A 16,828-nucleotide genomic window follows, 5' to 3' on the forward strand; every position below is an offset into this window, starting at 1 on the left:
ATTTTTTTAGGGCTTTCTAAAATTAACTATTACCTCAGTACACAGGCTACAAATATTCTCATACACAAAATCCTAGAGTAAGAACTGCCAAATATCAAACTTCTCAATTTTTAAATATATCAAAGTAATTTCAACATGATTTATCAACAGTTTTTCAAATGTGCTATTATTTTGCATTTCTAAAGAGACTTAAAAGACATAAGTGCCCAGCTGGCATGGCTCAGTGGTTGAGTGTCGACCTATGAACTAGGAGGTCAGGGTTTGATTCTGGTCAAGGGCACATGCCCGGTTGTGGGCTCAATCCCCAGTTGGGGGCATGCAGGAGGCAGCCGATCAATGATTCCCTCTCATCATTTATGTTTCTATTTCTCTCTCCCTCTCCCTTCCTCTCTGAAATCAATTAAAAAAAAAAGACATGAGTGCATTAACAAATGGGCAGTTATTTGGTACATTACATATGAAGCATGAATCAGTATAGGGAAAAACAAGGGTAATACATAAATCTTACTATCTGTTTAGAGCACACAACATTAAAATATATATATTGCTGAACAACATCAGACAATAAAAAAATTATGTCTTTTAAGCACTGCCTGGCCAGTGTAGCTCAGTGGTTGAGTGATGACCTCTGAACCAGGAGGCTGACTCATCAGTGAAGCACCAACATCCACACTCCGTGAGAACACTCAGAAATGCTTACTCTTCCCGTCTGACTTCACTCCCAGGGATGATTTTGACATAAGATTTTGGAAACCATCCTCTTCCTCCATGTACTTCCCCAAACCACCAATTTTCTTGCTGCTCCAAGACAGTAATAACATCATGTTTTGAGAAGTTCAAGTGGTTATCTTTCTTTGCAGTCCAGGAACAAAGGGCCTGTGCTTTTAGGTTTTCTACAACCTGTCCCTGTGAATACAAAACCACAAAATTAGAAACAAAACATTAATAATCAGGATATACTTCCTGTTCAAACAGCAGATGAGTTTGGTATGGTGGTGACTTATAACTAACTAGAGGCCCGGTGCACGAACTCATGTATGGGTGGGGTCCAGCTGGCCCATGCCGGTCAGGGGGAGGGGACGTGGTAGGTTGGCCAGCCGGTCCTGCCCCCAATAGCGTTGAGGGGGGTCAATTGGGGGCGGGGCCGGCCGGGGTGAGGGGACACAGCTGGCTGGGGGGAGGGGCCATGGGAGGTTGGCTGGCCAGCCCCATCCCTGTTTGGGGTGGGGGCTGATCGGGGCCCTGATCGGGCCAGTTGGCTGGCCACAGTGCACGTCATAGTGACCGGTGGTTCTGGTCATTCCACTTGCTTGGCTTTTATATATATAGATAGATGGTGACTTAAGACAACCTTAATCTACTGATTTAAAATTGTATATGACAGACAACCATCTGAGTAGCCTTCTGGTAAGTTAAAGACTGAATGCCTACCAGGCAAGGACAAATCTTGGCATTAAGTGCCACTGGTACAGAAAGTGAGCACTGGCTACTCTGTATCTAATAGAACAAATGAAAAGGGAAAAGTTACTGCAAGCCTGTCTCTCCTTCAGTGTCCAACGTCTCCTCCGGCAATCGACTCAGGTGACTCCTCAGAGGAGGAGTGGTTTTGTTTGGCTGGCAAGGCTAATCTCTTTACCTCTGCTCTAATCTTGTACGCCCTCCAATTTTCTCAAAATAGTGTTACACTGTCAAGTACCTCTCCTGAATCTTCTATCTCTTCCATCTCTCTACTTTTCTACCTACTTGTTCTTCCAAATTTCTTAAAGAAAGAACAGTCTTAAACTTGCTTTCCAATTTCACCCCTTAGCCCATTCTAATTTAGGTTTTGCACCATTATACTTCTTCTTGAGGTCATCAATAACAAAAAGCCAAAAGCTTCTTCCAAACATTATTGTCTCTGATTTCTGAACGGTGCTGACATAATTAAAACCTCTGCAGTTCCTCATAATTAAAACCTTTACAGTTATTTATTTATATGTCTGTCTCATTAGATTATGACTTTTTAATGGCAGGGATTTTTTCCATTAAATTTCTAGCACATAATAAAATGCCTGGAACCTACAGTCACACAATAAACATTTTTTTGAGTGAAGGTGAAATCTCTAGGACTCTATTCTGACGAAGTCTGCAATTTTTAAAAATAATGTTAATTAACAATGCTTGCAATAGTTCTATCTAAGTTAGAGGCTAAATATACCTAACACAGTTCCCACACAAATGACTTAAGAAAAAGACAAAAAAACAAAAACCCCCAAGTCCAAATCTCTTCTTAAAATAACTACAAATTAAGAACACTATAATCTGATTTGTAAAAATGGTATTTTGAGGTTAGAAGTCTTAGCTGCTAACAGCTTGATACCATGAGAATGAATTGTTGAAAAACCTCTAAGTAATAATTTCTTCATATCACATGTGAATGATAACAAAACTAAGTGCTACCAACTCTGGTTAAACTAGTAAATGATGCCTTTGTACAAAAATCTTCATTCTATTTTATATGAATCAGGAGCAATGTCAAAAAATAAAGCAAAAAATATTAAAGATCCATACCTGTCCATGAATAGGGGACACAGATCCAGGGGACACAGTGCGAGTAAAAGCTGACTTTTTCTGCCATGATGTATTAACAGTTAGGTTTGAAAAAGATACATTTTGATAATCAGTCACTGATGCTGGCTGATTTGAAGAAAGTGATCTGTAAATACAAAACTTTTATAAGTATACTTAATTGTTTAGAATCTAATGAAGCACTACCAATGTATCAATTTGTAATATAATATACTAGAGGCCCGGTGCATGAAATGTGTGCACGGCGGGGGGGGTGTCCCTCAGCCCATCCTGCACCCTCTCCAATCTGGGACATCCCTCTCATAATCTGGGACTGCTGGCTCCCAACAGCTCGCCTGCCTGCCTGCCTGATTGCCCCTAACTGCTTCTGCCTGCCAGCCTGATCACCCCCTAACCACTCCCCTGCCAGCCTGATCGATGCCTAACTGCTCCCCTGGCGGCCTGATAGCCCCCAACTTCCCTCCCCTGTCGGCATGGTCGTCCCCAACTGCCCTCCCCTTCCGGCCTGGTTGCCCCTAACTGCCCTCCCCTGCAGGCCCAGACCCTCAACTGCCCTCCCCTGCAGGCCTAGTCCCCCATAACTGCCCTCCCCTGCCGGCCATCTTGTGGTGGACATCTTGTGACCACATGGGGGTGGCCATCTTGTGTGAGGGTGTGATGGTCAATTTGCATATTACCGCTTTATTATATAAGATAAAGGGTAATGTTTAAACACAATTTGTGGAAAAAAGAATTCATGAACAAACTAATGACCTATGTTTTAATTACCAAGTTTCAGTATTAACATTAGAACAGGAGGTACTCTTGAAGAGTCCAGTACAGATTATAAAACAATTAAGTCACAGGCTGACATAAATACATACTGGGCATTCACTCATTTGCAGAGCTATATAAACTCCACTATTAGCTAAAAACTTATTCAGAGCCCTTGCTGGTTTGGCTCAGTGGATAGAGTGTCTGCCTATGGACTGAAGGGTCCCGGTTCGATCCCAGTCAAGGGCACATGCCCAGGTTGTGGGCTTGAGCCCCAGTAAGGGGCATACATGAAGCAGCCGATCAATGATTCTGTCATCATTTATGTTTCTCTCTCTCTCTCCCCCTCTCCCTTCCTTTCTGAAATCAATAAAAATATGTTTAAAAACAAAACAAAACAAAGAAAACTTACTCAGAAGTTGAGGTAGCAGATAAAGATACTGTGGGAGGAAGTATGGCCTTTTTAGGAGACACAGATTTTTCACTTGATGGCATTTTTTCTACATAGTTGCATGGAAACCAGCCAAACTTTCCTTGGAAACTACCATAAAGCCAACCAGGTTCTCCTGTGGTTTTTTCATCAACCTATGGAAACGAAAAGAAGGGTTAACAGTGGTTAGAAAGCCACACGTTTACAGTGGAAAGGGATGCAGACTTTGAACACAACCACTGTGACATTGCTAGAGTCAAGGTGATAGCCAAGATGTCTACTAAGTGGCTAAGGGGTGGGCAGTGTATGCAGCACAGATATGCTGGACACTGATGATTCACATCCCACCCGAGACGGAACATGATATCATCATGCTGCTCAGAATGGCATGCTATTTAAAACTTATGAATTGTTTTATTTCTGGAATTTTCTATTTAATATTTTCAGACTGTGATTGACCAAGGGTAACTGAAATCACAGAAAGTGAAACTGCAGATAAAAAAGATTATTACATTGTATTCAGTTCATGAGTTCATTTTGTTCCTACCTGTATTATATCCCCAGAATTAAAACTCATCTCATCATGGCTCCTTGCTTCAAAGGGATATAAAGCTCTATAATTCACCAACTCACTAGCTGGCTCACCTAAAGAGAAGATAATTGTCATTATTTGCTACTACTTTCATGTATACATTTTGCTATGACTCAATAAAGAACACGTAAAAGAAAAAAGAGAAAACTGAGAATCAAACTGTATGATGAAAATCCATTTGTATAGTCTTGTTAGGATTTAAATATCTTGAATAGTCTTAGAATCACTATAAAAGCAAACAAGGATGTTCGTCTTAAGTGAAGTTGGAGGCAGTAAAACAAAGAGATAACTTGCAGGTGTACCATGCGCAGGGATCTAAGGGAGTGTTGGTGGCTGAGCCATGCTAAGTGGAAGCAGCAAGTGGCTTATTAGTTTCATCTGTGAAGTCAGAATAAAACAGGGAAAAAGAGCACAAAAAGGGAGGTCACAAATGAGAAGATTAGCAAGTAACCAGGGCTGACTAAAGGAAGATCTATATATTTACAGTATGGTTCTAAAAGAAAAACCACAGAAGGGCTCACAAATACACTAGACTTGATAAGATTAAGATATTTTACTTTGGTCATTTGTAGAATAAATGTTTTAGCTTATAAAATTTTCAACACATTGTATTATCAAGGATTTAATGATCTATACATTCAAAAGAGATATAATAAAAAATATTTTAGGAATGGTATATAAAAAACAAAGTAATGTTCTAAAAAATTTTAATGTGCAAAGACTTAAAATTTTATTGTTTCATTAAAATAAACAGTTTAGGCCTAGCTGATTTGGCCCAGTGGATAGAGCGTTGGCCTGCGAACTGAAGAGTCCCAGGTTCGATTCCGGCCAAGGGCATATGCCTGGGTTTCGGGTTCAATCCCCAATAGGGGACCTGCTGGAGGCAGCCTATCAACGATTCTCATCATTGATGTTTCTCTCTCTCTCCCCTTCTCCCTTTCTCTCTGAAATCAATAAAGAAATAAAAAAAAAATAAAGTTTAGTTACACTAGCTGAAAAAAATATTTGAAACTGTTTACTTAGATTATGAAAACCACATCATGGTCTGTTTATAGTGATGACTTACCTTCTTTTCTCAATGTTGTTTTAAGATTTCTACCCTCAGTCTGTTTTTTCTTTAATATATTTTTAAATTGATTTCAGAGAGGAAGGGAGAGGGAGAGATAGAAACATCAATGATGACAGAGAATCACTTATTGGCTACCTCCTGTAACCACCTACTGGGGATCAATCCCGAAACCCAGGCATGTGCCCTGATCAGGAATTGAACTGCAACCTCCAGGTTCATGGGTCGACACTTAACCAACTGAGGCATACCTGCTGGGCTACCCTCAGTTTGTTTAAATAAGTCTACACAGTTCTCATCCAAGTTTAATTTAGAAAAGAACTTTTTTCTGATTCTAAGATAATTATCTGTTTTAATTTTCTTTTTGCCTTTCATCAGAATCTTTCTTTTTTCTTTTGTTGCTCTGTCTCAGAAAAATCAAATCTTATTTTTATCCGTATCCTTACATCGTTTCTCCTCAGTTTTCTTTTCCTCTTCTTGAACTTTTTCTTGGGTCTTTTCTTCCTGGAGCCGCTTTTGTTTTTCTTCTTCCTCCTTTCTAAGATTTTCTCTCCATAAGTTTTCTTTTCCTTGCTTTGCTTTCCTTTACATAAAAGAGAAAGAGTTTGCACAATGTCCTGATTTTTTAAAAACAAAATAAATATAAAATAGATCGTGCTCTTGACAAACTGAAGAAATATTACATCTATTTAGATGTAAGATAATATATACTTAAGTATCTATATATATATAAAAGCCTAAGAGACCAGTATGACTGAAACGACCTGTTGACCAGCCACTATGACGTGCACTGACCATCAGGGGGCAGACGTTCAACACAGGAGCTGCCCCCTGGTGGTCAGTGAGCTCCCATAGCCAACCTCCCGCAGTCCCTCCCCCCATCCTGCAGGCCCTGGCTGGCCCAGCACCGATTGGGACTAGGCAAGGCGCCCTGATAGGCCCTGATTGCCAGCCAGGCCTAGGGACCCCACCCGTGCATGAATTTTTTGCACTGGGCCTCTAGTACTCTTATACGGTAATTATATATTTGTTATAGCAAAGAGATATGAGTAGCTATATCTATTTTTTTTTTTGTCAGATGGGCAAAAAATATTTTTTGGTGTGCTGCAGAATTTTAGTATTTAGTTTATATGTGCCATGAGATGAAAAGCTGAAAATCACTGCTCTAAGTGAATGGTTCTATGTTTCAGACACCATACTGTCCTACTTTTCTTTGCTATAAATGAAGGCAACTGATAAATCTCAGTAGTACAAAGAGAACTGCACAACATGAAATTCTACACTCAGTCTTATCACTCTACAAAACTAAGTATTTTTTTTTTCTCATCTTTCAGGTCTGATTCCAAAGCCCATATTTTTCACTAATGGAACATAAAATTGGTTACTTTAAATATAGTTCCTAAAAGAAGAACTGAATTTCTAAAATTTAGAATTTAACTAGTATCTTAGGACAATCCTTTTATTTATCCTTTATTCCCCTTCAATTTTTGTAGTCAAACTAGAGGTATAGGTAACAAAATTAGAATTCTTAGAATAGTATCTTAAATAATAAAAGGTTAATATGCAAATCAACTGAACGGTGGAATGACTGGTCACTATGATGCGCACTGACCACCAGGGAGCAGACGCTCAACGCAGGAGCTGGGCTCACGGGCTCATGGCTCACCACAGTGGCAGTGGCAGGAGCCTCTCCCGCCTCTGTGGCAGCACTAAGGATGTCCGGGAAGCGGGCCTAAGCCATCAGCTGGACATTCCCCGAGGGCTCCTGGACTGCGAGAGGGCGCAGGCCAGGCTGAGGGAAGTGCCTTTCCCCCTCCCCCCTCCAGTGCCCGAATCTCATGCACTGGGCCTCTAGTAGTATAATAGCTTTATCAGCTACATTACCTTACAGCCTCATCTTCTTGTTTCTTTTTTTGTATTAGCTCTGACCTTTTTCTTTCTATTTCCTTTAACTTGTTATGTTTGATCTTATGAAGCTGTTCAAGAGCTAACTGCTGTGTATTATAGCTTTTTCTCAGTTCCTAAGGAGAAAAGAAAATAAGTCAATTAGGCCACTGATTTAAATATTTTTTTATATAATGAGTCATTTTCATTAAAAGACAAAAATCTTAAAGCAAGATAAACTAAAGTAAAAATATTAACAGTTTAAAAACATCTAAATGATTAAAAACATAACTGAATACAATATATATTTAAGCCATGTAGCCACTGAAGACAAATACCTGTTAAAAATCATCTACTTTTGTATTAATTCATTTCTAAGGAACACAGAATCTTTACAAACCAATTCTTTGATTTTATAATTCATTTTAATATAAAAGCAATGCATTAAAACTTCTTAAAACAATGTGCTTGTTATAACATCTTAAGAGGAATTTCATTCAGCCAATTTTTTACATAGTAATCTAATTGAGTATACCTAGTATATAGCTTATTTAAGTGTTTACTCAAAATCCAAAGGACTACTGTTCCTGATCTCCAAATTAGTTATCCTACTGTCACTAATTAAAATTAAAATCTCACCTTGCCTTTACTCCAGAACCTTGGGAGTACAGGTTAAGAAGAACCTAACCCACTAAAGATTCTACTGACAGGTCTTTCCCTCTAAGGAAAAGTACCCCCCAATCATTATCCAAAGTCAACAGTGGTGACTTTCCAACACACTAAAGATATTTTGAAGATTCATGATAATCCCTTCCCTAATAAGAACAAAATATGTGGACAGCACATATATGTGCTCTCATTGAATCCTCATAGACTCTGCAAAGAAGGAAGAGCCGATATTGTTAGCTTACTTTTATAGAAAAAGAAAGCAAAGTTTGGAGATTAAATGACAAATAGTTACACAACTAGCAAATGACATGGAAGAGACCAGAACTAATTTCTTTAGATTCCTAGGCCAGTACTTTTCTCATTGTTCCTCACTGCTAAAGATACAATATTGTGTGAATTTCCTTAATGGAATAATGGCCTATCAAATGTCTCATCTTTTGGCTTTTCTATTTGTCTTAGTGTGATGTGAGCAAAGGAGTAAAAATTATCACTGATCTTCTATATGTCTATTACAGAATCCAATAAAACAATTTCTTAAGATTATTTATTTATTTATTTATTTACTAGAGGCCCGGTGCACGAATTCGTGCACTGGTGGGGCGGTCCCTTGGCATAGTTTGCGGGGATCGGGCCAGAAACTGGCAGTCCAACACCACCTGCCACTCCTGCTCATCCCGGCCCCACAGCACCTGCCACCACCACTGCTTGACAGGCTCACTGCTGCTCCACTGCAGTCCCGGGCTGCAGTGGCCAGCTGTGAGCCCTGCATCTAACACCCGTCAGTCAGCTGAGTGGCACTCCCACTGTGGGAGTGCACTGGCCACCAGGGGGCAGCTCTTGCGTTGACCGTCTGCCCCCTGGTGGTCAGTGTGTGTCATAGCAACTGGTTGATCAGTCACTTAGGCTTTTATATATATAGATTTATTTTCCTCACCAGAGGATATTTTTTTCCATTGATTTTTAGAGAGAGTTGAAGGGAGAGGGAGAGACAGAGAGAAACACGAACATGAGAGAAACATATCGATTGGTTGACTCTCGCATGCCCGGAAGCCTGCAACTGAGGTACGTGCCCTTAACTGGAATTGAACCCAGGACCCTTCAGTTTGCAGGCCATCGCTCTATCCACTGCACAAAACTGGCTAGGGCTTTAAAGATACTTTTAATATTACTCATGTTTCACCATAAGTAGCCTAAAGGAGTGATCAGATGCTCTACTATCCCGAAGGGTCATAGAGCTAGAACTAAGTGTCTATCTTCTTTCAAGACCATTGGGACCAATTCCATCTCACCTGCCAACTAACCTTGTCATTCTTTACTACCTGAATTCTCTGCTTTTAATGCTGCTTTTCCCTTGATCTGACCCAATCCCCCAACCTTCCTCTCCTCAGACCCCTTCAATGCCCTAGAACTTCCTCTCAGTGGTCAGGAAACTCCCACAAGCCACATATCTTCTCTGAATGGAAAGTCCCTTACCTCCTTGCCTTTCTGGCTGATCCCTTAGGATAATGCCTTTCTTCTAGTTCTTTCTCAGTTGATTATCACGTATTCCATAAAATTAGAGCCAGGTGGTAACTTTAGTATTTTTCCTTGGTCTTTGGTGTCACTTACAGAATATTATTTCTCCTCACTCTTACAAAATATATTTTTCTGAGGCTTGTACCATCTAGCAATACCACCCTCCCCTTCCTCTTATTGTTAGGTATTGATCACCTGGTCACTGATCCACAATGACTCATCTTTACCATTCTCCAATGACATCCACATAGATGACCAAATCAAAACCTCAACTCTCAGGTTGATCTCCTCAACAATGATCTTTTACTCCATCTAATCCATTATTCACATTATAACCTACATCCTCTCAACATCAGAAACAGAACTACCATTGATCAAATATCCCATTCTTCAAACAACTTCTTACTCCTTGAGCTTTTCTTATATATGGTACATCCATTTCAACAGTTTTCCAAACTCATTTAGACCTCCATTCTGTTGACCCCATCATGCTCTCTTTCTTCATCAGCACCTCTACTTCTCACATCCATTCATGTCCAGTCCATATTTCAGAGCTCTTTATAATAATTATTGTGTCACAGGGTTGTAACTCCCCTGTCCCTTCCTCTTTGGCCATTTCTATTAAAACCTCAAACCTGCATAAACCTAAGGACTTATTTCATCAGCCTTCTCAGTGCTTACACCCAAGCAGCTGAAATTGGTGGAGAAAAATGATACAATTAGACATGCTGTTTTCAATTTAAATTCACGATCACCAACTTCAAACGGGCATTCAACATTGCTCAGCACACCTACTGTTTTCCTCTACTAAGCCTGCACCCTTCACTCCAGAGATGTCTACTTCTCTGCCCTGAAACTTCCTAATCTTCCTTCCATCCATTCTCTGCAAGACCAGCTAGTAAGCTTGCCTCATTAAACCATCAGACTATAACTCCCTCTTCTTTCCATTTCAAAATCAATAAAACTTCTTGCATCTGCACCCATCTTCTTCTAGTCTAGTTTGAGTTACTCCATGTTCTCAATTGCCCAGGAAGATTCCTTATAATAGTCCAACTTACTTCTAATTTTAAGTCTTGAAGCTATAAACTTCCTATTCTCCACCAACAAATCTAACTTCACACCCATCTTTTTCCCATGTGATTTTTTATTTGATTTGTACTTCTCTTTTATTTTATTTATTGTCTAAAGGTTTACATATGTCTCCTTTTTGCCCGCTTGACTCCCCACACCCAGCCATTCCCACCCCGGGCAAGCTCCCACCACCCCAGTGTGTGTGTCCATTGGTTATGCTAATATGTATACATACAAGTCCTTTGGTTGCTGTCTAACCTCCCCTCCCACTCCTGCCATTTGTCTCTGGATCTATTCTTGTTCATCAAATTATGTTGATCATTATATCCCACATAAGAGTGAGATCATGTGATATTTATCTTTCTCCAACTGGCTTATTTCACTTAGCATAATGCTCTCCAGTTCCATCCATGCTGTTGCAAATGGTAAAAGTTCCTTCTTTTTTATAGCGGCATAGTATTCCATTGTGTGGAAGTACCATAGTTTTTAAATACACTCATCTGCTGATGGGCAGTTAGGCTGTTTCCAAATCTTAGCTATGGTGAATTGTGCTGCTATGAACATATGGGTGCATATATCCTTTCTGATTGTGTTTCTGGTTTCTTGGGATACAGTCCTAGAAATGGGATCACTGGATCAAACGGGAGTTTCATTTTTAGTTTTTTGAGGAAACTCATACTGTCTTTCACAGTGGCTGCACCAGTCTGCATTCCCACCAGCAGTGCACAAGGGTTCCTTTTTCTCCACATCCTCGCCAGCACTTGTCGTTTGTTGATGACAGCCAGTCTGACAGGTGTGAGATGGTACCTCATTGTTGTTTTGATTTGCATCTCTTGGATGATTAGTGACTTTGAGCATGTTTTCGTATGTCTCTCGGCCTTCTGTATGCCTTCTTTCGAAAAGTGTCTACTTAGGTCCTTTGCCCATTTTTTGATTGGATCGTTTATCATCCTTTTGTTAAATTGTATCCTCCATGTGTTATACTGGAAGTATTATTTTTATTTAATCCTTTAAATTCTGGATTATCTTAATCTGCTTCCCTAGGGACTTTATCAACCGCCATTTTATATATTCAATGTCACTCAATCTCTCTCTTTCCTCCTTCCTCCCTTCCTCTTTTTTAAAACATATATTTTTATTGATTTCAGAAAGAAAGGAAGAGAGAGATAGAAACATCAATGATGAAAGAGAATCACTGACTGGCTGCCTCCTGTACGCCCTTCTGGGGAATTGAGTCTGCAACCCGAGTATGTGCCCTGACCGGGAATTGAACTTTGACCTTCTGGTTCATGGGTCAATGCTCAACCACTGAGCCACTCTGGCTGGGTCCTTCCTCTCTCGTTATCATCTCCTTCAAATCTGTCTTTCTTCCTCCATTCCTCTTGCATTTAAAAAATAGCCTTTACTTAAAAGAATGAATTACATGGAGTCAGAAGTGTTCCTAAAATGTGAAATACTAGTACATGGTTCTCTGCTGTTCTTTGACTAATTTCATTGTGCTTTTTTTCTCATAAACTCTACATAGTAACCCTAAATGCTGCATATTTCTGACTGAGAACATTTAAAACCATTCACTCATTCAACATGTACTTATTGCCACCCACAATCCTCCGTGCACTAGGTGCTGGTAATTTGACAATGAAATTAGTCAATCATCATTAAGACATTGAGTTGGATATGGCTGCCTAACCATCATCTCCATCCTTTTGTCTTATCCCTTTACTATGTAGCCATATGCCTCACAGAAAGCTGATACAACCTCCAAGGCTGGTCCTAATTTTTCTTTTTTCTCCCCCAGCTTTACTGAGGTATAACTGACAAAAATTTATATATTTTATACACTGTGAAATGATCACCACAATCAATCTCATTAAAATAGCAATCTCCTCACATACATAGTTCTCTCTCTCCTCAGTGTTAAGAACTTTAAGATCTATCCTCTTAGGAAATTTCAATGAAACAAAACAGTATTGTTAACTACAGTCACCCTGCTATACATTAGATCCCAGAACTTACTCATCTTACATAACCAAACTTTGTACCCTTTATCCTTCAAGTCTTTCTTCCAAAGACCAAAATTTTCCTTTGACTTCATGCTTTGTTCACTCTCCTCTTAAAAGTTGCTCACACTCAACCCTTCCTCAACTCCCACTCCTGATCTGTTGCAATCCTGCTTCTGCTAGTCACTCAACTGAAATGGCACTTTCAGAAAGATCTTCAAAGGTCTCCTTGTTGACAATTCCATGGGTCTTTTTCATTACCATGTTAACTGATTGCTCTGTATCACTTTACCATGATGATTACAGAGGGACTCTATTCTTGCTTTCGTGACACCACGGCCAGTCTCCTGACCACTCTGACAGTATAGGTCTCATCCCCTTTTAGTTTTCTAATTGCCCCTGGTGAAAGTTTGAATAAGCAGTGAAAGGCTAGAAGGCAGGAAGCAGAATGAAAAAAGCAAAACAAGAGGTAAGAATAATTTGCTGGCCTGTGGAGAATTAAATGTTATGTGAAAGAATTATAATCCACAAGTCATCATTAAACCCATTTTACAGACAAAGATATTTAAGTTTTAATTTTTGTGTAATTTGTAGCAAAAGTTCTAAAATCAGATAATTTGGCCATTTTGCTATAACCACAAAGGAAAAGCTGATGCTGTTGTTCCAATGTGCCCTATTTTTGCTTAGGTAACAAATGAGCTCTATTTATCACATCCCTGTCTTGGCTGTGCATATGCAAACTACTGCCTACAGCCATCCATTTTAGTCCCCGGTTGAATGCAGTCAAAATCTACTACGGTTAGCACATGGTACAGTTGAAGCACCTTTCTTTTAAGCTACAGTAAGTCCTCACTTAACATCGTCAATAGGTTCTTCAACTTTTAAGTGAAACAACGAACGTATAGAAAAACCAATTTTACCATAGGCTAATTGTTATAAACAAGAGTTAAGTTTCTATGGCATCTCATCAATGTTATAACAAAACGACATTGAATAAAATATTATTTGAGGACATGCTGTATATTAAAACAGGAATTCATTGAGTATTTTAAATACCCATATGCTATATATGACAAAGTGAGCTCTTTATTTATACATGTGATTTAAACATTTTTATCTTAAGTGCAAGCATGTCTAAACATGAAGCCTGGTAACTAGATGTAACTAAAGCTGCCCCTGCATTATTGGTTAAAATTGTTTCATAAAGCGGTATTAGAAAGCAGCAACCCATTATATGTATGATATAACCTAGTCCTAAATTTCAGAAAGTAAAAGTTTTATTTTAAAGAGTTATTTTCAGTGATATGGGTAAATGACTTAATCTCACACTCCTTTAGCTTTCCTTTTAATTCAATCAGTGATCATCCAATCAGCTAACCCAGATCACAGGGATGGTGTAAAGGAACCCGGTGATATTTCCAAGTGTCTGGGCTCCTTATGAGAAAGGCAATCATATTGATTTCTGGCATTAGACTCAAACAGGCAGTTAGATAGCAGAAGGATATTCAAGCAAGCAGGAAGAAAAAGGGTCTATATAGTATATGTTATTTCAAACAAAGATATTCGGATAAATGCAAAAAATAGGCTAGTTTTAAAAAAAAGAAAACAGTAAAGTAACTCAAAGCAAGGGAGCTAGATATTAGAAAATAACCTTAAGTAAGAGGAAGAGGTTGTTGAGACAGCTGAGCAGAGACAAAAGGCACTGAAGAACAGAGTCATCCAAACTCCCACACTGCAAGATAAGGCAGATAAAAAGCCAATTAAACTATGTACAGATTTAAAAAATAATGTAGGGAAGTTAACTTGGCTGGCTTGTCTGTACATCAATGACGAATTATTTGGTTAAATTTTTTTTCTAAATATATACATGTGTGAAATGTATTATTAATACGCACCTCAAATTTCTCTTCCTTAACTGAACCCACATCACCTCTTTTCTCTATTTGTTTATTCTAGAGTTTGTGTCATGTTATTCTAAATAGTCAGCAAGATAAAAGTCACATAGCTGCCTTTGTGAAAAACTATGTAATACTTTATGCTCTGAAAACTTTATGCTCAGTTAGAAAAGGAAAACTTTATGTTCAGTTAGAAAGGAATAACTCCCACATTTGAATGATGTGCCATCAGTCTGGTTTTTAGCTTTTCATATCTTCTTTCATAGGAATAGTTTTCGTATACAACTAATTCTTCACAGAATGATAGGCATATAATATATAATTTGGACTTCTGCTCTGCATTGCAGCAAATAATGAATCATGAACTTATTTTCATGCAAAGTTTATAGTGCCAGAGTATGCTTTAGATTTCACTGATTATTACATTATTTCACAAAGGTTAAGTAAATTAAATTGTAACAAAGAAACAAGAAAAGAATTTAGTGTGTTAGAAGAGCTTCTACCAGGACTATTATAAATTTTCCATATTCCTGGTTTTAGAATTTTGCCCAAGATCATGCTGGCTGAGATCAGTTCTTTGATACTGACAAAGGCAATTATTCTTAAAATGTGTAAATGCCAATAAAAACAGTTATCAAAAACTGAAAACTATAGTAAATGATGGTTAGTTACATGACACAATGTTTACATCTACAAAGAACATGTAAAACAATCTTGCAATTCTAGTACAGCTCAAATTATAAAATAAATTATGAAAATGTACTATCTATAAAAATAATTTCACATATTCATTCTATTAGATCAAAATAAGGAAGGTAAGAAGGCAGCTAACTAAAAATGAATGTAATAGAATATAATAAATACCTTTAGTTGACTGTTAAATGAATCCATTTCTGATAGCTTAGATGCAGTTTCTTTTTCCAGTGCATCTAACTGTTCTTTAAGTCTTTGGCATAATTCTTCCTTTTCTAATGATTTTTTATGAAGTAGACTGATTCCTAAATCTGAAATACAGACATCAGACAGTTTACATTTGGTAGAAATTCCTATTTCTTTACAAGTAATTGGCATTTGCTGTCTGGTCAAATTGGTCTAGCTAGAGAAAGACAAAGAATGTACATGTATAATGTGAATCAGCTGAAGAGATAAAAACTCAGTGGTCATTACCCCCTTTCAAATCAGATGCTGGGAAGCTCTTCATATAGAAATGTGTAATGAGTGGTTCTGTACTCAAACAGTACAGGACTTGAAGTGGTGCTCCACTTGGGGTAAGGCTTTTCACTAACCTGATCCTCAGGCTCTCTTTCTATACAATGGGCATCATATCTCTGATCTCATTTATGAGGTGATGGATATAAAGCCATTAGTATAGAGTCTGGCCCACAGTAAATACTCAATTAACAGCAGCTACTGTCAAAGTAGCTTTCTATATATTCTTCGTGCTTCCAAGAACAGGGGAATATTCATAGCAAGGACTCAATTAATATTACAAACTGGATTATTTAGTAATGTTCCCAAGGAAGTAAGAACAGAGGGCTTCCTTTTAGATAATGCTTTCTTACAGAGTCAGACAGGGATGGAGAAATTAGATAGAAATATATAATGTAACCCTAGTCGGTTTGGCTCAGTGGATAGAGCGTCAGCCTGGGAACTGAAAGGTCCCAGGTTTGATTCCAGTCAAGGGCACATGCCCAGGTTGTGGGCTCGATCCCCAGTGGGGGACCTGCAGGAGGCAGCGGATCCATGATTCTCTCTCATCATGGATGTTTCTATCTCTCTCTCCCTCTTCCTTCCTCTCTGAAATCAATAAAAATGTATTTTTTTAAAAAAAAATATATAATGCAGATTACATTACAATAAATTAAAATAGCAATCTTACTATCTATTTACATACATATTTAAACTTTATTATATTTTTAAAGTATAAACATCTAGTATAGAACCATAAAATATTTTAAAAAGCTAGTGTAAAATAAAGCACTTTCAGAAAGGCACTTTACTCTTTTACATTAAAGAGTAAAAAACCTTCCCTTTATCTCAACTCCCAGCTTATTCCCCTCTTAGGCATTTACATTTAGATATGTGCATAATCAATATTTGTTTCCAAAGGGTTTTAATGGGATCATATTGTCTACATTGCTCAACAATTTGCTTTAAATTTAGTAAACATCTCCTACAAAACAGTTCTTTACAATTCATGCAGGAATATGGCCAAAATGTACAGTCTTGTGTTAGAGCCAAACCTAGATCTTGTTTAATTGTACTCTGGCATTTTATTTGATTGATATTTGAAATATGTAAATAAAAATCTTATCAAGATAGGAAGACATACCACAATTATTACTTATTTTTATTAATATAATGTTCTAACATCTGTGATATTTT

At 38.2% G+C, this 16,828-nt stretch overlaps 1 protein-coding gene across 6 annotated transcripts in view; it reads right to left on the bottom strand.

Moving 5' to 3' along the window:
• ITSN2 (intersectin 2) overlaps positions 1-16,828 on the bottom strand; it is a 99,576-nt gene that overhangs the window by 42,539 nt on the left and 40,209 nt on the right. For 5 of the 6 annotated variants that reach the window (XM_070428772.1, XM_070428773.1, XM_070428774.1 and 2 more), the window contains exons 16-23: positions 15,308-15,447; positions 14,200-14,280; positions 7,294-7,430; positions 5,856-5,992; positions 4,299-4,396; positions 3,734-3,906; positions 2,551-2,695; positions 701-906 (exon numbers count right to left, since the gene is read on the bottom strand). In XM_070428772.1, coding sequence (XP_070284873.1) covers positions 701-906; positions 2,551-2,695; positions 3,734-3,906; positions 4,299-4,396; positions 5,856-5,992; positions 7,294-7,430; positions 14,200-14,280; positions 15,308-15,447 — 1,117 coding nt within the window. The remainder of the gene's footprint in view (positions 1-700; positions 907-2,550; positions 2,696-3,733; positions 3,907-4,298; positions 4,397-5,855; positions 5,993-7,293; positions 7,431-14,199; positions 14,281-15,307; positions 15,448-16,828) is intronic. The other variant, XM_070428775.1, reaches the window with a different exon arrangement.

The sequence above is a fragment of the Myotis yumanensis genome, unplaced genomic scaffold, assembly GCF_028538775.1.
Source record: "Myotis yumanensis isolate MYYU_CA2020_CCGP unplaced genomic scaffold, mMyoYum1.0.hap1 SCAF_11, whole genome shotgun sequence".
Taxonomy (NCBI): domain Eukaryota; kingdom Metazoa; phylum Chordata; class Mammalia; order Chiroptera; family Vespertilionidae; genus Myotis; species Myotis yumanensis.